The 21,535-nt window shown below is 47.4% G+C and overlaps 7 protein-coding genes and 2 pseudogenes across 7 annotated transcripts; all 9 read right to left on the reverse strand.

The window, feature by feature from the left end:
- Positions 1–2,686: 2,686 nt before the first annotated feature.
- On the reverse strand, positions 2,687–6,800 carry LOC144950640 (histone H2A-like). The gene is made up of 2 exons (XM_078880761.1): positions 6,779–6,800; positions 2,687–3,069 (listed from the first exon to the last, which is right to left on the reverse strand). Exons 1-2 carry the CDS (start codon positions 6,798–6,800, stop codon positions 2,687–2,689), a joined length of 405 nt encoding a protein of 134 aa, XP_078736887.1.
- Positions 3,958–4,368, reverse strand: LOC144950624 (histone H3). The gene has a single exon (XM_078880760.1). The coding sequence runs from the start codon at positions 4,366–4,368 to the stop codon at positions 3,958–3,960; it is 411 nt and encodes a 136-aa protein (XP_078736886.1).
- On the reverse strand, positions 5,209–5,610 carry LOC144950656 (histone H2B type 3-B). The gene has a single exon (XM_078880762.1). It carries the CDS (start codon positions 5,608–5,610, stop codon positions 5,209–5,211), a length of 402 nt encoding a protein of 133 aa, XP_078736888.1.
- Positions 6,801–7,884: 1,084 nt separating the features above from the next.
- Positions 7,885–8,797, reverse strand: LOC144950608 (histone H1 pseudogene; annotated as a pseudogene).
- A 2,743-nt stretch (positions 8,798–11,540) lies between these two features.
- On the reverse strand, positions 11,541–15,653 carry LOC144950698 (histone H2A-like). Its single transcript, XM_078880775.1, has 2 exons — positions 15,632–15,653; positions 11,541–11,923 (listed from the first exon to the last, which is right to left on the reverse strand). Exons 1-2 carry the CDS (start codon positions 15,651–15,653, stop codon positions 11,541–11,543), a joined length of 405 nt encoding a protein of 134 aa, XP_078736901.1.
- Positions 12,812–13,222, reverse strand: LOC144950689 (histone H3). Its single transcript, XM_078880763.1, has one exon. It carries the CDS (start codon positions 13,220–13,222, stop codon positions 12,812–12,814), a length of 411 nt encoding a protein of 136 aa, XP_078736889.1.
- On the reverse strand, positions 14,063–14,464 carry LOC144950708 (histone H2B type 3-B). The gene has a single exon (XM_078880785.1). The coding sequence runs from the start codon at positions 14,462–14,464 to the stop codon at positions 14,063–14,065; it is 402 nt and encodes a 133-aa protein (XP_078736911.1).
- A 1,084-nt stretch (positions 15,654–16,737) lies between the features above and the next one.
- Positions 16,738–17,650, reverse strand: LOC144950672 (histone H1 pseudogene; annotated as a pseudogene).
- A 2,742-nt stretch (positions 17,651–20,392) lies between these two features.
- On the reverse strand, positions 20,393–20,773 carry LOC144947876 (histone H2A-like). The gene has a single exon (XM_078877249.1). It carries the CDS (start codon positions 20,771–20,773, stop codon positions 20,393–20,395), a length of 381 nt encoding a protein of 126 aa, XP_078733375.1.
- Positions 20,774–21,535: the final 762 nt, after the last annotated feature.

Here is a 21,535-nt window from a genome sequence, read left to right on the forward strand (position 1 = left end):
AAGATCACTTCTTTAATGTACGTTACTTATGCAATATACGACAATGCTCACGATATAAATTATAATTCAAAACAAGTGAACAACCAACATTTGGGAGACATTGTTCGGTCAGGGCGAGATATGATGATTGTCGTTTTTCAAAAGTGTTAATGATGAACACTATTTAAAACACACTCGAATGTTTTGCAAGACAAGATGCTTCAACAGACTACTCATATTTAATTCCAACGAAATATTTTCTATTTAAGTTTTGCCTCGCGCGCTCGCGATTCCTCCTCTCGCGCTATGGTGAGGACTGCGCGCCATGCCAACCGTCCCTTGTCACCGAACTTTTAACTGGACGTTTGAATCGAACTTTGAAATTAATAAATATATGGATTTTCAGATGGACAACAAACTGAAGAAAATTACTCAAAATTAACCGACATTAAATAGAAAGTTTAACATGTTACGTGGCAAGAGGTGAGTAGCTCACGCACTGCAGAAGGGTCGCGCGCCTTGAACAAGATCGAGGCACGGTGCACAATTATCACCACTCAAATTCAACTCAAGTGACTCCGCAGTCGAATGTTTAAAGAACATATATAATCTTACGTTTAATGCACCGACAGAGTTGATATTCTAGGAGCGCAGGATGGTTCATGCGATGAGTTGTTTTTACTGCAATAAGTAACACGTATTTACTGCACTAAGTAACACGAATGAGTAATCATTGGAAAGATGTTATTAACCATGTAAAAATATTTAACTACACATATTTGTACCATCTTATTTGACAGGTAATATTATACTTTACCGAGTGTTGACATCCCCAGCGTTTACCAGTACTTTTATGCTTACTATCAGCTAACACTGGCCACAACCCTGAGCTGATGTGCTCATTTGTTCCCTTTTAGCCCCGACACCCCACGCCACTCCCCGGCAACCACATTCAGATATGCCCCCCCCCCTCTGCCCCCCCCTGATTTATTATTTAAATTATTATTTATATTATTTAAATTATGTATTATTATTGTTTTACCTACGTGACTTTACCGAAAAAAAGCCTAAGAGTATGAATCATTGCAGTCACGAAAGCTTCAAATCTAGAACGAATGCAAGAATCATTCATTCCACGCGCATGTGAAGAGGAGTCGTAGAATGGTTTATGCACTTCTTTATACTGGTAGCAACGAAGTGGACCAGCCTACAATAGATTATATCGTCCGTCCGTCCGTCCGTGTAGCAACATCGCCACCCTATTGCAAACACTTGGCATGACCCTACAAAAACCTTTAGACTCTGTGATACTTTCCTGGCTAAACAAGTGTAACATTCCCTTATAATTCCCTAAGATAGCTTTTAATTAAAACATTTACATTAATGAGGTTTTCCTGGCTAAACACGTGTAACATTCCCTTATAATTCCCTGAGATAGCTTTTAATTAAAACTTTGAAATTAAATAAAAAAAACTCACAGCACCCTAAAGCCTACAGCTAGGCCTAAAGCCTAGAACTGGGCCTCAAAGTCTGACTTCGTATCGTACCCCTGCGTGTGTGCAAGGGAGTTAATGTTTAACAATGTTACATTCCCTGATGCTTTTAAATATAAACATTTAAATTTAAAGCTTTTACATGAATAATAAAAACATTTAAATTAAAAATTAACTCTCGGCGGCCTAAAGCCTACAGCTAGGCCTCAAGCCTCGAACGCCTCAAACTCTCCCTTCGTATTGTTCCCCTGCGTGTGTGCAAGGGAGTTATGTTTAACAATGTTACATTCCCTGATGCTTTTAAATAGAAACATTTAAATTTAAAGCTTTTACATAAATTATAAAAACAGGTAAATTAAAAATTAACTCACGGCGCCCTAAAGCCTACAGCTAGGCCTAAAGCCTAGACCTAGGCCTCACACTCTCCCTTCGTATCGTCCGATTCAGTGTAGCAACATCGCCCCCTACTGCAAACACTTGGCAGGACCCTACAAAAACCTTTAGTCTCAGTGGGGCTTTCCTGGCTAAACAAGTGTAATAATACATTATGTTTATATTCTTTGGTTATTCGTTCCTACCAGCCCACCCCGCAGGGTCCTGTTTTCACCAACGCACAGCAATACTCGTTCCAAGACCAACCCCGGGCACACGTCCCACAGCCCCTTTTAACTCTTCAATCTCCGCTCCCAATACACATCCGCGTCCAGCACGCCTGCTCCGGGTGACGTCACTGCCCTTTAACCCCTGACACCCCCGTCCAGCTCTTTCCCGCGCGTGTGATTGGTGCGTGTTGTCGTGAGAGCGGAGATGTGTTTGCGTGGTGCGTGAGGGTGGCTCGCAGATCCCTTAAAGTGCTTGAACCATTCTCCGACTCCTCTTCATATGTAATCTGACCGCTCAAAAAGAGCGAGTTTTATTCTTTAAAAAACACGATACTTTCTTCCAATAGGCATCCCAATTTATTCTAAACCATGTTCCATGATTGATGCAATGTTGGAATGCTGCTCAAATACCGTTCCTAAATTAGACATAATAAAGGGTAACTGGAATGAGCAGAGCATTTGTTTAATTGCGAGCAATTTGGCACGAGGGCAACTCGACGACGGTGTCCTTATTAATAACAAAACCCCTGTGTACGACTGTCCGAGCTCTTTGCAAGCAAGTGGGTGGCTCTGAAAAGAGCCGTTGTTGTGGTGGTAGAGGCGGCGGCGCGTTCACTTCTTTGCCTGAGAGGTCTTCTTGGGCAGCAGCACGGCCTGGATGTTGGGCAGCACACCGCCCTGGGCGATAGTCACGCCGCCCATGAGCTTGTTGAGCTCCTCGTCGTTTCGCACGGCGAGCTGCAGGTGTCGGGGGATGATCCTCGTCTTCTTGTTGTCGCGGGCGGCATTGCCAGCCAGCTCGAGGATCTCGGCAGAAAGGTACTCGAGCACGGCGGCCAGGTAGACGGGTGCTCCAGCGCCGACCCGCTGGGCGTAATTGCCCTTGCGGAGCAGCCTGTGAACGCGACCCACGGGGAACTGCAAGCCGGCGCGGGAAGAGCGGGACTTTGCCTTGGCGCGAGATTTGCCACCGGTCTTGCCGCGTCCAGACATTGCTAAGGGACCTAGGATGCAAAAAGCAATAGAGACAAAGTACGAACGATTTGTGACGTTAACACGCACCACCGGAGCGTCTTTTATAGCGGAGACGAGGATCGTAGAGCGCGCCGCTGCTGATTGGCTCCTCTCGGTCGAGTCCCGCCCTCTCCTTGAGCCACCAATGAAAAGCCGGGACGCGAGGATTCGATGTTGACTTTAATTATTTTTATCCATATATATTTTTATGCGGACACGTATCTTAGGAATTAAACAATGCGATACACGTACTTAATAGGTTCACGTTTTAAGCATTATTGAGTTAATTTATGGGCACGTGCTGGCAAGTCAAACTTATAAGCGGATTCCGCAAATATCAATGTATTATTGATTATAATCATCATTTTGAGGGACCTCATTGGTTATAAGAAATCATTGTGATAGCCTTGAGCTCGTGATTGATCGCCCACGTGCCTATACGGTGTATATATATTCCTTTAACCGCCTGTTCGGGCAATGCCTAAAAATATATGTGCGTGAATAATTCAGTCTCTTAGTTTGCAAAATGTGAACTTCTTATCAGCTCGGGATTGAAACAACATCAACCAATATCTTTGGGTTTAATAGTTAATATATTTCACCAAAATAACCCTTTTGTTGTAGATTATGTAAACATGGTTTCACAACGCTTATATACAACACCAACGTGTGATGTTGAAAAATGAGCGGCGGGGTATATAAAATGAACTTCATTGTCGCTTACGCCTGACGACTCGTGAGAGCCGTGACCAGCAAACGAAGGTTTCCGGCACCCGAACTTTGAAGGACACACATGGAAGCTTTTTCATGCGTAAGTGGTGGCTCTGAAAAGAGCCTTTGTGTTGTGCTTTGAGGGCCGAGCTGGGCGTTCAAGCGCGCTCGCCACGAATGCGGCGGGCGAGCTGAATGTCCTTGGGCATGATGGTGACGCGCTTGGCGTGGATGGCGCACAGGTTGGTGTCCTCGAAGAGCGCGACAAGGTACGCTTCGCTGGCCTCCTGCAGAGCCATGACAGCGGAGCTCTGGAAGCGCAGGTCGGTCTTGAAGTCCTGCGCGATCTCCCTGACGAGGCGCTGGAAGGGCAGTTTGCGGATGAGCAGCTCGGTGGACTTCTGGTAGCGGCGGATCTCGCGCAGAGCGACGGTGCCGGGCCTGTAGCGGTGAGGCTTCTTGACGCCGCCCGTGGCCGGAGCGCTCTTTCGGGCCGCCTTGGTGGCGAGTTGCTTGCGTGGGGCCTTGCCGCCCGTGGACTTGCGAGCGGTCTGCTTGGTGCGAGCCATGGCTTGGTGTGGGCAAAGATTCTCACAAGCGGGGAGAAGGCGGCTTATGTAGCCCAGAGCGCGCGCTCACTGGTCAGCGGAGTCGTGACGTGCGAAGACGGGGAGCGTGCTGATTGGTTGGCAGCGTGCAATGATCTCGAGTCGTCAACTCTTCTTAATCAACAAAATGTTCAGTTTGGATCATTTCAGAATGCCGTATCACGATGCAGTAGTACCGTTTGAGCGCCGTCGATGTCTTTAACGGATGTTATTTTCTCAAGCAAACACCTTTCCGAAAACGACTTTACAGTGCTCTGCATGATCTAAATAAAGTGTGAAGAAACTGCACTTCATTGGAAACAGTAATACGTAAAAATGTCGGAAAGAGGTGATCACAGGGATAGATATCTATTCTCTTGGCATTGAGATGATGATCATCAATTATACTGCACGAGTCATCCATGCTAGGCGCTTACTTTTACATATATGTACACGTGCAAAATGTTAGTTCCTGCCCGAAAATACAACCACGAATTAAATATATTGCATTGCAAGGTTTTGGCGCCAAATATCCAATGTAATATCTGAATGGGCTGCAGATGAAATCAATGGACAAACAAGTCCAATAAATGCCTGCTGGTGAATATGATGTGCCATGAATATTGTTATCGCTTTTATTCACGTTGAAACAGGTCAAAATGCGATCGATCTCTCCATTTCAATGAGCGAACAATGTCCCCGCGTGAACCGGGACTTTGTTGGAAGTTTCGTTTTGTACTCCTGCTAGGACTGGTAATAGCAGGTTCGGAGAGGTGGGTGGCTCTGAAAAGAGCCTTTGTAATTAATGGTGGAGTCGAGGCTTCACTTGGAGCTTGTGTACTTGGTGACGGCCTTGGTGCCCTCCGACACGGCGTGCTTGGCCAGCTCGCCGGGGAGCAGCAGTCGCACTGCGGTCTGGATCTCCCGAGAGGTGATGGTGGAGCGTTTGTTGTAGTGCGCCAGGCGGGACGCCTCGGAAGCGATGCGCTCAAAGATGTCGTTGACGAACGAGTTCATGATGCTCATTGCCTTGGACGAGATGCCGGTATCGGGGTGCACCTGCTTCATCACCTTGTAGATGTAAATGGCGTAGCTCTCCTTCCTGCGGTGGCGTCGCTTCTTGCCATCCTTGCGCGTAGCCTTGGTCACAGCCTTCTTGGAGCCCTTCTTGGGAGCAGGAACCTTAGCCGGCCCAGCGCTCTTTGATGCGGGAGGATCGGGCATGTCGACGCGTCGTAGGCAGCTTCGGGTCAGTTCACAACAGACGGGAAGCGAATGTGGATGTCGGTCGCGAGTTGAGCTCCTTTTATAGGAGGCGAGATGCAAATCAGAGGATCGTAGTGCGCGGCGCTGCTGAGTGGCTCTTTTAGTACCATCCCTCTCCATCAGCCTCCAATGAGAAACGCGGACGCGATGTTCACTTTAATATAGTTTTTACTGCAAAAATGACTTGTGAATATAACACAATGTAATGTCCAAACATGTATATTAGTGAATTGCAGCCATGGCCATTGATTTTGTTTTAAAAAGGATGACTAGAAAACCCAATACAGTATATTGTGTTTTGAGTGTGGGTGTTTTTGTTTCTTACGAAGGATTGTTTCACAACTCGTCTAATACGGCACACGGGCGTTTTATGAACGCAATTTGGATAAATACAAGCGCTCGGTGGAGAAAAATAACTTCGCTGTTGTGCTGTACAGGTGGAGATTAGCGTTCCGGCACGCTACGTCAATTAGGACGAGTGTGCTGTAAGATTGTGGCGCCAAATGCTCTACGTAATATCGGAATCGGCTGCAGCTGGAAATTATTCACGCAAAAATACCAGAAATGGGTACTGTATTAATGCGTTCAAGAATTACGCCTTGTTAAATGTGACGTGTCGTGAATATCATGATTTCTTTCATTCATGTGGAAGCAGATGAAGATTCGCCAACTCAACAAGCAAACGTCCACCACGCTCACGAGGAATTGGCGCGCAATAACCCAGGACATGTGCTCCATTTAGAAAGTGTTTGGCAACACTGGCGCAAGCAGTTTCGAAGAGGTGGGTGGCTCTGAAAAGAGCCTTTGGGTTGGCTTAATGTGCGAGAGATGGGCGCTCAGCCTCCGAAGCCGTAGAGAGTGCGGCCCTGGCGCTTGAGGGCGTAGACCACGTCCATGGCGGTGACGGTCTTGCGCTTGGCGTGCTCCGTGTAGGTGACGGCGTCGCGGATGACGTTCTCAAGGAAGACCTTCAGGACGCCGCGGGTCTCCTCGTAGATGAGGCCCGAGATGCGCTTCACACCGCCGCGGCGAGCGAGGCGGCGGATGGCGGGCTTGGTGATGCCCTGGATGTTGTCGCGCAGCACCTTGCGATGGCGTTTTGCGCCTCCCTTGCCGAGCCCCTTACCGCCTTTACCGCGTCCAGACATTGCGACTACTTCTGACAAAGCACGCGAGAGACATGCGCGCTCAGCTTGCAGCACCAGCCACCTTTATATCCGAAGCGTGGTGACGTCACCGACCACCCCTGCCCTCCGCGATGGCTCCGCCTTAAACCTTCGACATTTAACCTCTGTGACGAAGAAAACCCTCCACCGTCGTCAAAAACACTTCCGTGACATGTACAATATGCGACGTTTTGGGCAATGACCCTTCTTCGAAGCACTCTGTAATGATATTGGCACACCCGCAGCGAACGCGAGAGGAACGCAATCTGTTGCAAGATTGCACGTGGAGTGAATAATCGGTGTAAGGTCTTGTTTTCAAGTGAACAAGATGAACTAACTTTATAATCGTGTGAAGCTAAACGGCTTCCAACACAATAGTTGAGTGAACGTCACCAACTAGTTCTCCCAAAGTAAGAAAGACATTTATTTTAATAGAGAAGTTTAGATGGTGCACCGCAATGTTTACAAAACAAAAACAAAGTGAAAAGGCGAGAACGAGCGAATGAAGGCAAATTGAGTAAAGCTGTCTGGAATCAATACATTTTTAGACTAAATTCCATATTTGGCACCAGTAACATGATGACGGAATGAAGAGGTGCAACACATAATCAAAATTGGAGGTTCGTCAAGAATGCATCGATTTGAATCTGGATTTAGATTAGAATCGCCAGCGAGAATGCTGACGTCGCTGACATTACTCTGCACCCAGTTCGAGTGAGGGAGCTGCCACCCGCCCCGCCTGTGTTTATGATTACTGCTTTCGGGCTCGATTACTCCCATCACATCAATGCTTAAAACACATCGAGTGGGTAAAATGTTATACAGTTAATTTGGCGAATGTACGAAACTTATCCAATCTACACAAATCCTCACGATTGAACTGCACCAAGCGTCGAGCTCCTTGATCAGGGCCGAGTCAAGGCGAGCAACCATCGCCACGCCGTAAATGGGTTTGACTTACAGAATATGGCACGCATTCAACAGCAACGTAATACACTGCCATGTGTTAACGATGAACTAATTGAAGCGCAGCAGCACCTGGTTCACTTTTTTTAACTAAGTGGGTGGCTCTGAAAAGAGCCGTTGAGGTGGAGTGAATCGAGCATCGTCCGATCGGATTCACTTCTTTGGCGCAGTCTTCTTGGGCTTGGCCGCGGCCTTCTTGGGCTTGGCCACCTTGGGTTTGGCGGCCTTGGCCTTGACGGTCTTGGGCTTAGCGACCTTGGGCTTCGCAGCCTTGGGCTTGGCTGGGCTCTTCGCCACCTTCTTGGGCTTAACAGCCGACTTCACCTTTTTGGGGCTCTTGGCCGACTTGGCAGCCGCGGGCTTCTTTGCTTTCTTGGGAGACTTCTTGGGCGCGGTCTTCTTGGCTGCCGCGGGCTTCTTCACCTTCTTGGCTGCCGCGGGCTTTTTAGCTGCGGGCTTTGATGTTGACGACTTGGGCTTCGCCTTTGCGGCAGCCTTTTCCTTGTTGAGTTTGAAAGAGCCAGATGCACCGCTGCCCTTCACTTGCGCCACGGCGTCTTTGGCCACGAGCTTCTTGATGGCCAACTTCACGCGGGCATTGTTCTTCTCCACGTCGTATCCTCCGGCAGCAAGCGACTTTTTGAGCGCAGGAAGAGACACGCCGTTCCTCTCCTTGCTGCTGGCCAGAGCCTTGAGGATGAGCTCGGACACGCTGGGGCCGACCTTCTTGGACTTTGGAGCGGCGCGCTTCTTCTTGGGGCTTTTAGGCGCTGAAGTAGCCGCAGCTGGTGGTTGAGCAGGAGCAGTTTCCGCCATCTCAAAACGTCGCTTTTATCGCCTCGCCTCTTTGAAATCGAAATCAGCGCTCTCACGGATTCAAACCGAGCGTCCTCCAGGCCCGAGGTTATTATAGAAGCGGCGTACTGAATGCGGACGTCGCTGAGATCATCCAGCACTCAGATCTAGTGAGGAAGTTGCCACCATACTCACTGTGTTTATCACGCCTGCCTTTGGGCTCGATTACTCCCGTAACGTTCATACTTACATGCATATAGTTGATACATTATCACGAAGATCACTTCTTTAATGTACGTTACTTATGCAATATACGACAATGCTCACGATATAAATTATAATTCAAAACAAGTGAACAACCAACATTTGGGAGACATTGTTCGGTCAGGGCGAGATATGATGATTGTCGTTTTTCAAAAGTGTTAATGATGAACACTATTTAAAACACACTCGAATGTTTTGCAAGACAAGATGCTTCAACAGACTACTCATATTTAATTCCAACGAAATATTTTCTATTTAAGTTTTGCCTCGCGCGCTCGCGATTCCTCCTCTCGCGCTATGGTGAGGACTGCGCGCCATGCCAACCGTCCCTTGTCACCGAACTTTTAACTGGACGTTTGAATCGAACTTTGAAATTAATAAATATATGGATTTTCAGATGGACAACAAACTGAAGAAAATTACTCAAAATTAACCGACATTAAATAGAAAGTTTAACATGTTACGTGGCAAGAGGTGAGTAGCTCACGCACTGCAGAAGGGTCGCGCGCCTTGAACAAGATCGAGGCACGGTGCACAATTATCACCACTCAAATTCAACTCAAGTGACTCCGCAGTCGAATGTTTAAAGAACATATATAATCTTACGTTTAATGCACCGACAGAGTTGATATTCTAGGAGCGCAGGATGGTTCATGCGATGAGTTGTTTTTACTGCAATAAGTAACACGTATTTACTGCACTAAGTAACACGAATGAGTAATCATTGGAAAGATGTTATTAACCATGTAAAAATATTTAACTACACATATTTGTACCATCTTATTTGACAGGTAATATTATACTTTACCGAGTGTTGACATCCCCAGCGTTTACCAGTACTTTTATGCTTACTATCAGCTAACACTGGCCACAACCCTGAGCTGATGTGCTCATTTGTTCCCTTTTAGCCCCGACACCCCACGCCACTCCCCGGCAACCACATTCAGATATGCCCCCCCCCCCTCTGCCCCCCCCTGATTTATTATTTAAATTATTATTTATATTATTTAAATTATGTATTATTATTGTTTTACCTACGTGACTTTACCGAAAAAAACCTAAGAGTATGAATCATTGCAGTCACGAAAGCTTCAAATCTAGAACGAATGCAAGAATCATTCATTCCACGCGCATGTGAAGAGGAGTCGTAGAATGGTTTATGCACTTCTTTATACTGGTAGCAACGAAGTGGACCAGCCTACAATAGATTATATCGTCCGTCCGTCCGTCCGTGTAGCAACATCGCCACCCTATTGCAAACACTTGGCATGACCCTACAAAAACCTTTAGACTCTGTGATACTTTCCTGGCTAAACAAGTGTAACATTCCCTTATAATTCCCTAAGATAGCTTTTAATTAAAACATTTACATTAATGAGGTTTTCCTGGCTAAACACGTGTAACATTCCCTTATAATTCCCTGAGATAGCTTTTAATTAAAACTTTGAAATTAAATCAAAAAACTCACAGCACCCTAAAGCCTACAGCTAGGCCTAAAGCCTAGAACTGGGCCTCAAAGTCTGACTTCGTATCGTACCCCTGCGTGTGTGCAAGGGAGTTAATGTTTAACAATGTTACATTCCCTGATGCTTTTAAATATAAACATTTAAATTTAAAGCTTTTACATGAATAATAAAAACATTTAAATTAAAAATTAACTCTCGGCGGCCTAAAGCCTACAGCTAGGCCTCAAGCCTCGAACGCCTCAAACTCTCCCTTCGTATTGTTCCCCTGCGTGTGTGCAAGGGAGTTATGTTTAACAATGTTACATTCCCTGATGCTTTTAAATAGAAACATTTAAATTTAAAGCTTTTACATAAATTATAAAAACAGGTAAATAAAAAATTAACTCACGGCGCCCTAAAGCCTACAGCTAGGCCTAAAGCCTAGACCTAGGCCTCACACTCTCCCTTCGTATCGTCCGATTCAGTGTAGCAACATCGCCCCCTACTGCAAACACTTGGCAGGACCCTACAAAAACCTTTAGTCTCAGTGGGGCTTTCCTGGCTAAACAAGTGTAATAATACATTATGTTTATATTCTTTGGTTATTCGTTCCTACCAGCCCACCCCGCAGGGTCCTGTTTTCACCAACGCACAGCAATACTCGTTCCAAGACCAACCCCGGGCACACGTCCCACAGCCCCTTTTAACTCTTCAATCTCCGCTCCCAATACACATCCGCGTCCAGCACGCCTGCTCCGGGTGACGTCACTGCCCTTTAACCCCTGACACCCCCGTCCAGCTCTTTCCCGCGCGTGTGATTGGTGCGTGTTGTCGTGAGAGCGGAGATGTGTTTGCGTGGTGCGTGAGGGTGGCTCGCAGATCCCTTAAAGTGCTTGAACCATTCTCCGACTCCTCTTCATATGTAATCTGACCGCTCAAAAAGAGCGAGTTTTATTCTTTAAAAAACACGATACTTTCTTCCAATAGGCATCCCAATTTATTCTAAACCATGTTCCATGATTGATGCAATGTTGGAATGCTGCTCAAATACCGTTCCTAAATTAGACATAATAAAGGGTAACTGGAATGAGCAGAGCATTTGTTTAATTGCGAGCAATTTGGCACGAGGGCAACTCGACGACGGTGTCCTTATTAATAACAAAACCCCTGTGTACGACTGTCCGAGCTCTTTGCAAGCAAGTGGGTGGCTCTGAAAAGAGCCGTTGTTGTGGTGGTAGAGGCGGCGGCGCGTTCACTTCTTTGCCTGAGAGGTCTTCTTGGGCAGCAGCACGGCCTGGATGTTGGGCAGCACACCGCCCTGGGCGATAGTCACGCCGCCCATGAGCTTGTTGAGCTCCTCGTCGTTTCGCACGGCGAGCTGCAGGTGTCGGGGGATGATCCTCGTCTTCTTGTTGTCGCGGGCGGCATTGCCAGCCAGCTCGAGGATCTCGGCAGAAAGGTACTCGAGCACGGCGGCCAGGTAGACGGGTGCTCCAGCGCCGACCCGCTGGGCGTAATTGCCCTTGCGGAGCAGCCTGTGAACGCGACCCACGGGGAACTGCAAGCCGGCGCGGGAAGAGCGGGACTTTGCCTTGGCGCGAGATTTGCCACCGGTCTTGCCGCGTCCAGACATTGCTAAGGGACCTAGGATGCAAAAAGCAATAGAGACAAAGTACGAACGATTTGTGACGTTAACACGCACCACCGGAGCGTCTTTTATAGCGGAGACGAGGATCGTAGAGCGCGCCGCTGCTGATTGGCTCCTCTCGGTCGAGTCCCGCCCTCTCCTTGAGCCACCAATGAAAAGCCGGGACGCGAGGATTCGATGTTGACTTTAATTATTTTTATCCATATATATTTTTATGCGGACACGTATCTTAGGAATTAAACAATGCGATACACGTACTTAATAGGTTCACGTTTTAAGCATTATTGAGTTAATTTATGGGCACGTGCTGGCAAGTCAAACTTATAAGCGGATTCCGCAAATATCAATGTATTATTGATTATAATCATCATTTTGAGGGACCTCATTGGTTATAAGAAATCATTGTGATAGCCTTGAGCTCGTGATTGATCGCCCACGTGCCTATACGGTGTATATATATTCCTTTAACCGCCTGTTCGGGCAATGCCTAAAAATATATGTGCGTGAATAATTCAGTCTCTTAGTTTGCAAAATGTGAACTTCTTATCAGCTCGGGATTGAAACAACATCAACCAATATCTTTGGGTTTAATAGTTAATATATTTCACCAAAATAACCCTTTTGTTGTAGATTATGTAAACATGGTTTCACAACGCTTATATACAACACCAACGTGTGATGTTGAAAAATGAGCGGCGGGGTATATAAAATGAACTTCATTGTCGCTTACGCATGACGACTCGTGAGAGCCGTGACCAGCAAACGAAGGTTTCCGGCACCCGAACTTTGAAGGACACACATGGAAGCTTTTTCATGCGTAAGTGGTGGCTCTGAAAAGAGCCTTTGTGTTGTGCTTTGAGGGCCGAGCTGGGCGTTCAAGCGCGCTCGCCACGAATGCGGCGGGCGAGCTGAATGTCCTTGGGCATGATGGTGACGCGCTTGGCGTGGATGGCGCACAGGTTGGTGTCCTCGAAGAGCGCGACAAGGTACGCTTCGCTGGCCTCCTGCAGAGCCATGACAGCGGAGCTCTGGAAGCGCAGGTCGGTCTTGAAGTCCTGCGCGATCTCCCTGACGAGGCGCTGGAAGGGCAGTTTGCGGATGAGCAGCTCGGTGGACTTCTGGTAGCGGCGGATCTCGCGCAGAGCGACGGTGCCGGGCCTGTAGCGGTGAGGCTTCTTGACGCCGCCCGTGGCCGGAGCGCTCTTTCGGGCCGCCTTGGTGGCGAGTTGCTTGCGTGGGGCCTTGCCGCCCGTGGACTTGCGAGCGGTCTGCTTGGTGCGAGCCATGGCTTGGTGTGGGCAAAGATTCTCACAAGCGGGGAGAAGGCGGCTTATGTAGCCCAGAGCGCGCGCTCACTGGTCAGCGGAGTCGTGACGTGCGAAGACGGGGAGCGTGCTGATTGGTTGGCAGCGTGCAATGATCTCGAGTCGTCAACTCTTCTTAATCAACAAAATGTTCAGTTTGGATCATTTCAGAATGCCGTATCACGATGCAGTAGTACCGTTTGAGCGCCGTCGATGTCTTTAACGGATGTTATTTTCTCAAGCAAACACCTTTCCGAAAACGACTTTACAGTGCTCTGCATGATCTAAATAAAGTGTGAAGAAACTGCACTTCATTGGAAACAGTAATACGTAAAAATGTCGGAAAGAGGTGATCACAGGGATAGATATCTATTCTCTTGGCATTGAGATGATGATCATCAATTATACTGCACGAGTCATCCATGCTAGGCGCTTACTTTTACATATATGTACACGTGCAAAATGTTAGTTCCTGCCCGAAAATACAACCACGAATTAAATATATTGCATTGCAAGGTTTTGGCGCCAAATATCCAATGTAATATCTGAATGGGCTGCAGATGAAATCAATGGACAAACAAGTCCAATAAATGCCTGCTGGTGAATATGATGTGCCATGAATATTGTTATCGCTTTTATTCACGTTGAAACAGGTCAAAATGCGATCGATCTCTCCATTTCAATGAGCGAACAATGTCCCCGCGTGAACCGGGACTTTGTTGGAAGTTTCGTTTTGTACTCCTGCTAGGACTGGTAATAGCAGGTTCGGAGAGGTGGGTGGCTCTGAAAAGAGCCTTTGTAATTAATGGTGGAGTCGAGGCTTCACTTGGAGCTTGTGTACTTGGTGACGGCCTTGGTGCCCTCCGACACGGCGTGCTTGGCCAGCTCGCCGGGGAGCAGCAGTCGCACTGCGGTCTGGATCTCCCGAGAGGTGATGGTGGAGCGTTTGTTGTAGTGCGCCAGGCGGGACGCCTCGGACGCGATGCGCTCAAAGATGTCGTTGACGAACGAGTTCATGATGCTCATTGCCTTGGACGAGATGCCGGTATCGGGGTGCACCTGCTTCATCACCTTGTAGATGTAAATGGCGTAGCTCTCCTTCCTGCGGTGGCGTCGCTTCTTGCCATCCTTGCGCGTAGCCTTGGTCACAGCCTTCTTGGAGCCCTTCTTGGGAGCAGGAACCTTAGCCGGCCCAGCGCTCTTTGATGCGGGAGGATCGGGCATGTCGACGCGTCGTAGGCAGCTTCGGGTCAGTTCACAACAGACGGGAAGCGAATGTGGATGTCGGTCGCGCGTTGAGCTCCTTTTATAGGAGGCGAGATGCAAATCAGAGGATCGTAGTGCGCGGCGCTGCTGAGTGGCTCTTTTAGTACCATCCCTCTCCATCAGCCTCCAATGAGAAACGCGGACGCGATGTTCACTTTAATATAGTTTTTACTGCAAAAATGACTTGTGAATATAACACAATGTAATGTCCAAACATGTATATTAGTGAATTGCAGCCATGGCCATTGATTTTTTTTAAAAAGGATGACTAGAAAACCCAATACAGTATATTGTGTTTTGAGTGTGGGTTTTTTTGTTTCTTACGAAGGATTGTTTCACAACTCGTCTAATACGGCACACGGGCGTTTTATGAACGCAATTTGGATAAATACAAGCGCTCGGTGGAGAAAAATAACTTCGCTGTTGTGCTGTACAGGTGGAGATTAGCGTTCCGGCACGCTACGTCAATTAGGACGAGTGTGCTGTAAGATTGTGGCGCCAAATGCTCTACGTAATATCGGAATCGGCTGCAGCTGGAAATTATTCACGCAAAAATACCAGAAATGGGTACTGTATTAATGCGTTCAAGAATTACGCCTTGTTAAATGTGACGTGTCGTGAATATCATGATTTCTTTCATTCATGTGGAAGCAGATGAAGATTCGCCAACTCAACAAGCAAACGTCCACCACGCTCACGAGGAATTGGCGCGCAATAACCCAGGACATGTGCTCCATTTAGAAAGTGTTTGGCAACACTGGCGCAAGCAGTTTCGAAGAGGTGGGTGGCTCTGAAAAGAGCCTTTGGGTTGGCTTAATGTGCGAGAGATGGGCGCTCAGCCTCCGAAGCCGTAGAGAGTGCGGCCCTGGCGCTTGAGGGCGTAGACCACGTCCATGGCGGTGACGGTCTTGCGCTTGGCGTGCTCCGTGTAGGTGACGGCGTCGCGGATGACGTTCTCAAGGAAGACCTTCAGGACGCCGCGGGTCTCCTCGTAGATGAGGCCCGAGATGCGCTTCACACCGCCGCGGCGAGCGAGGCGGCGGATGGCGGGCTTGGTGATGCCCTGGATGTTGTCGCGCAGCACCTTGCGATGGCGTTTTGCGCCTCCCTTGCCGAGCCCCTTACCGCCTTTACCGCGTCCAGACATTGCGACTACTTCTGACAAAGCACGCGAGAGACATGCGCGCTCAGCTTGCAGCAGCAGCCACCTTTATATCCGAAGCGTGGTGACGTCACCGACCACCCCTGCCCTCCGCGATGGCTCCGCCTTAAACCTTCGACATTTAACCTCTGTGACGAAGAAAACCCTCCACCGTCGTCAAAAATACTTCCGTGACATGTACAATATGCGACGTTTTGGGCAATGACCCTTCTTCGAAGCACTCTGTAATGATATTGGCACACCCGCAGCGAACGCGAGAGGAACGCAATCTGTTGCAAGATTGCACGTGGAGTGAATAATCGGTGTAAGGTCTTGTTTTCAAGTGAACAAGATGAACTAACTTTATAATCGTGTGAAGCTAAACGGCTTCCAACACAATAGTTGAGTGAACGTCACCAACTAGTTCTCCCAAAGTAAGAAAGACATTTATTTTAATAGAGAAGTTTAGATGGTGCACCGCAATGTTTACAAAACAAAAACAAAGTGAAAAGGCGAGAACGAGCGAATGAAGGCAAATTGAGTAAAGCTGTCTGGAATCAATACATTTTTAGACTAAATTCCATATTTGGCACCAGTAACATGATGACGGAATGAAGAGGTGCAACACATAATCAAAATTGGAGGTTCGTCAAGAATGCATCGATTTGAATCTGGATTTAGATTAGAATCGCCAGCGAGAATGCTGACGTCGCTGACATTACTCTGCACCCAGTTCGAGTGAGGGAGCTGCCACCCGCCCCGCCTGTGTTTATGATTACTGCTTTCGGGCTCGATTACTCCCATCACATCAATGCTTAAAACACATCGAGTGGGTAAAATGTTATACAGTTAATTTGGCGAATGTACGAAACTTATCCAATCTACACAAATCCTCACGATTGAACTGCACCAAGCGTCGAGCTCCTTGATCAGGGCCGAGTCAAGGCGAGCAACCATCGCCACGCCGTAAATGGGTTTGACTTACAGAATATGGCACGCATTCAACAGCAACGTAATACACTGCCATGTGTTAACGATGAACTAATTGAAGCGCAGCAGCACCTGGTTCACTTTTTTTAACTAAGTGGGTGGCTCTGAAAAGAGCCGTTGAGGTGGAGTGAATCGAGCATCGTCCGATCGGATTCACTTCTTTGGCGCAGTCTTCTTGGGCTTGGCCGCGGCCTTCTTGGGCTTGGCCACCTTGGGTTTGGCGGCCTTGGCCTTGACGGTCTTGGGCTTAGCGACCTTGGGCTTCGCAGCCTTGGGCTTGGCTGGGCTCTTCGCCACCTTCTTGGGCTTAACAGCCGACTTCACCTTTTTGGGGCTCTTGGCCGACTTGGCAGCCGCGGGCTTCTTTGCTTTCTTGGGAGACTTCTTGGGCGCGGTCTTCTTGGCTGCCGCGGGCTTCTTCACCTTCTTGGCTGCCGCGGGCTTTTTAGCTGCGGGCTTTGATGTTGACGACTTGGGCTTCGCCTTTGCGGCAGCCTTTTCCTTGTTGAGTTTGAAAGAGCCAGATGCACCGCTGCCCTTCACTTGCGCCACGGCGTCTTTGGCCACGAGCTTCTTGATGGCCAACTTCACGCGGGCATTGTTCTTCTCCACGTCGTATCCTCCGGCAGCAAGCGACTTTTTGAGCGCAGGAAGAGACACGCCGTTCCTCTCCTTGCTGCTGGCCAGAGCCTTGAGGATGAGCTCGGACACGCTGGGGCCGACCTTCTTGGACTTTGGAGCGGCGCGCTTCTTCTTGGGGCTTTTAGGCGCTGAAGTAGCCGCAGCTGGTGGTTGAGCAGGAGCAGTTTCCGCCATCTCAAAACGTCGCTTTTATCGCCTCGCCTCTTTGAAATCGAAATCAGCGCTCTCACGGATTCAAACCGAGCGTCCTCCAGGCCCGAGGTTATTATAGAAGCGGCGTACTGAATGCGGACGTCGCTGAGATCATCCAGCACTCAGATCTAGTGAGGAAGTTGCCACCATACTCACTGTGTTTATCACGCCTGCCTTTGGGCTCGATTACTCCCGTAACGTTCATACTTACATGCATATAGTTGATACATTATCACGAAGATCACTTCTTTAATGTACGTTACTTATGCAATATACGACAATGCTCACGATATAAATTATAATTCAAAACAAGTGAACAACCAACATTTGGGAGACATTGTTCGGTCAGGGCGAGATATGATGATTGTCGTTTTTCAAAAGTGTTAATGATGAACACTATTTAAAACACACTCGAATGTTTTGCAAGACAAGATGCTTCAACAGACTACTCATATTTAATTCCAACGAAATATTTTCTATTTAAGTTTTGCCTCGCGCGCTCGCGATTCCTCCTCTCGCGCTATGGTGAGGACTGCGCGCCATGCCAACCGTCCCTTGTCACCGAACTTTTAACTGGACGTTTGAATCGAACTTTGAAATTAATAAATATATGGATTTTCAGATGGACAACAAACTGAAGAAAATTACTCAAAATTAACCGACATTAAATAGAAAGTTTAACATGTTACGTGGCAAGAGGTGAGTAGCTCACGCACTGCAGAAGGGTCGCGCGCCTTGAACAAGATCGAGGCACGGTGCACAATTATCACCACTCAAATTCAACTCAAGTGACTCCGCAGTCGAATGTTTAAAGAACATATATAATCTTACGTTTAATGCACCGACAGAGTTGATATTCTAGGAGCGCAGGATGGTTCATGCGATGAGTTGTTTTTACTGCAATAAGTAACACGTATTTACTGCACTAAGTAACACGAATGAGTAATCATTGGAAAGATGTTATTAACCATGTAAAAATATTTAACTACACATATTTGTACCATCTTATTTGACAGGTAATATTATACTTTACCGAGTGTTGACATCCCCAGCGTTTACCAGTACTTTTATGCTTACTATCAGCTAACACTGGCCACAACCCTGAGCTGATGTGCTCATTTGTTCCCTTTTAGCCCCGACACCCCACGCCACTCCCCGGCAACCACATTCAGATATGGCCCCCCCCCTCTGCCCCCCCCTGATTTATTATTTAAATTATTATTTATATTATTTAAATTATGTATTATTATTGTTTTACCTACGTGACTTTACCGAAAAAAACCTAAGAGTATGAATCATTGCAGTCACGAAAGCTTAAAATCTAGAACGAATGCAAGAATCATTCATTCCACGCGCATGTGAAGAGGAGTCGTAGAATGGTTTATGCACTTCTTTATACTGGTAGCAACGAAGTGGACCAGCCTACAATAGATTATATCGTCCGTCCGTCCGTCCGTGTAGCAACATCGCCACCCTATTGCAAACACTTGGCATGACCCTACAAAAACCTTTAGACTCTGTGATACTTTCCTGGCTAAACAAGTGTAACATTCCCTTATAATTCCCTAAGATAGCTTTTAATTAAAACATTTACATTAATGAGGTTTTCCTGGCTAAACACGTGTAACATTCCCTTATAATTCCCTGAGATAGCTTTTAATTAAAACTTTGAAATTAAATAAAAAAACTCACAGCACCCTAAAGCCTACAGCTAGGCCTAAAGCCTAGAACTGGGCCTCAAAGTCTGACTTCGTATCGTACCCCTGCGTGTGTGCAAGGGAGTTAATGTTTAACAATGTTACATTCCCTGATGCTTTTAAATATAAACATTTAAATTTAAAGCTTTTACATGAATAATAAAAACATTTAAATTAAAAATTAACTCTCGGCGGCCTAAAGCCTACAGCTAGGCCTCAAGCCTCGAACGCCTCAAACTCTCCCTTCGTATTGTTCCCCTGCGTGTGTGCAAGGGAGTTATGTTTAACAATGTTACATTCCCTGATGCTTTTAAATAGAAACATTTAAATTTAAAGCTTTTACATAAATTATAAAAACAGGTAAATAAAAAATTAACTCACGGCGCCCTAAAGCCTACAGCTAGGCCTAAAGCCTAGACCTAGGCCTCACACTCTCCCTTCGTATCGTCCGATTCAGTGTAGCAACATCGCCCCCTACTGCAAACACTTGGCAGGACCCTACAAAAACCTTTAGTCTCAGTGGGGCTTTCCTGGCTAAACAAGTGTAATAATACATTATGTTTATATTCTTTGGTTATTCGTTCCTACCAGCCCACCCCGCAGGGTCCTGTTTTCACCAACGCACAGCAATACTCGTTCCAAGACCAACCCCGGGCACACGTCCCACAGCCCCTTTTAACTCTTCAATCTCCGCTCCCAATACACATCCGCGTCCAGCACGCCTGCTCCGGGTGACGTCACTGCCCTTTAACCCCTGACACCCCCGTCCAGCTCTTTCCCGCGCGTGTGATTGGTGCGTGTTGTCGTGAGAGCGGAGATGTGTTTGCGTGGTGCGTGAGGGTGGCTCGCAGATCCCTTAAAGTGCTTGAACCATTCTCCGACTCCTCTTCATATGTAATCTGACCGCTCAAAAAGAGCGAGTTTTATTCTTTAAAAAACACGATACTTTCTTCCAATAGGCATCCCAATTTATTCTAAACCATGTTCCATGATTGATGCAATGTTGGAATGCTGCTCAAATACCGTTCCTAAATTAGACATAATAAAGGGTAACTGGAATGAGCAGAGCATTTGTTTAATTGCGAGCAATTTGGCACGAGGGCAACTCGACGACGGTGTCCTTATTAATAACAAAACCCCTGTGTACGACTGTCCGAGCTCTTTGCAAGCAAGTGGGTGGCTCTGAAAAGAGCCGTTGTTGTGGTGGTAGAGGCGGCGGCGCGTTCACTTCTTTGCCTGAGAGGTCTTCTTGGGCAGCAGCACGGCCTGGATGTTGGGCAGCACACCGCCCTGGGCGATAGTCACGCCGCCCATGAGCTTGTTGAGCTCCTCGTCGTTTCGCACGGCGAGCTGCAGGTGTCGGGGGATGATCCTCGTCTTCTTGTTGTCGCGGGCGGCATTGCCAGCCAGCTCGAGGATCTCGGCAGAAAGGTACTCGAGCACGGCGGCCAGGTAGACGGGTGCTCCAGCGCCGACCCGCTGGGCGTAATTGCCCTTGCGGAGCAGCCTGTGAACGCGACCCACGGGGAACTGCACGCCGGCGCGGGAAGAGCGGGACTTTGCCTTGGCGCGAGATTTGCCACCGGTCTTGCCGCGTCCAGACATTGCTAAGGGACCTAGGATGCAAAAAGCAATAGAGACAAAGTACGAACGATTTGTGACGTTAACAGGCACCACCGGAGCGTCTTTTATAGCGGAGACGAGGATCGTAGAGCGCGCCGCTGCTGATTGGCTCCTCTCGGTCGAGTCCCGCCCTCTCCTTGAGCCACCAATGAAAAGCCGGGACGCGAGGATTCGATGTTGACTTTAATTATTTTTATCCATATATATTTTTATGCGGACACGTATCTTAGGAATTAAACAATGCGATACACGTACTTAATAGGTTCACGTTTTAAGCATTATTGAGTTAATTTATGGGCACGTGCTGGCAAGTCAAACTTATAAGCGGATTCCGCAAATATCAATGTATTATTGATTATAATCATCATTTTGAGGGACCTCATTGGTTATAAGAAATCATTGTGATAGCCTTGAGCTCGTGATTGATCGCCCACGTGCCTATACGGTGTATATATATTCCTTTAACCGCCTGTTCGGGCAATGCCTAAAAATATATGTGCGTGAATAATTCAGTCTCTTAGTTTGCAAAATGTGAACTTCTTATCAGCTCGGGATTGAAACAACATCAACCAATATCTTTGGGTTTAATAGTTAATATATTTCACCAAAATAACCCTTTTGTTGTAGATTATGTAAACATGGTTTCACAACGCTTATATACAACACCAACGTGTGATGTTGAAAAATGAGCGGCGGGGTATATAAAATGAACTTCATTGTCGCTTACGCATGACGACTCGTGAG

The sequence above is a fragment of the Lampetra fluviatilis genome, chromosome 3 (genome assembly GCF_964198595.1).
Source record: "Lampetra fluviatilis chromosome 3, kcLamFluv1.1, whole genome shotgun sequence".
Classification (NCBI taxonomy): Eukaryota; Metazoa; Chordata; class Hyperoartia; order Petromyzontiformes; family Petromyzontidae; genus Lampetra; species Lampetra fluviatilis.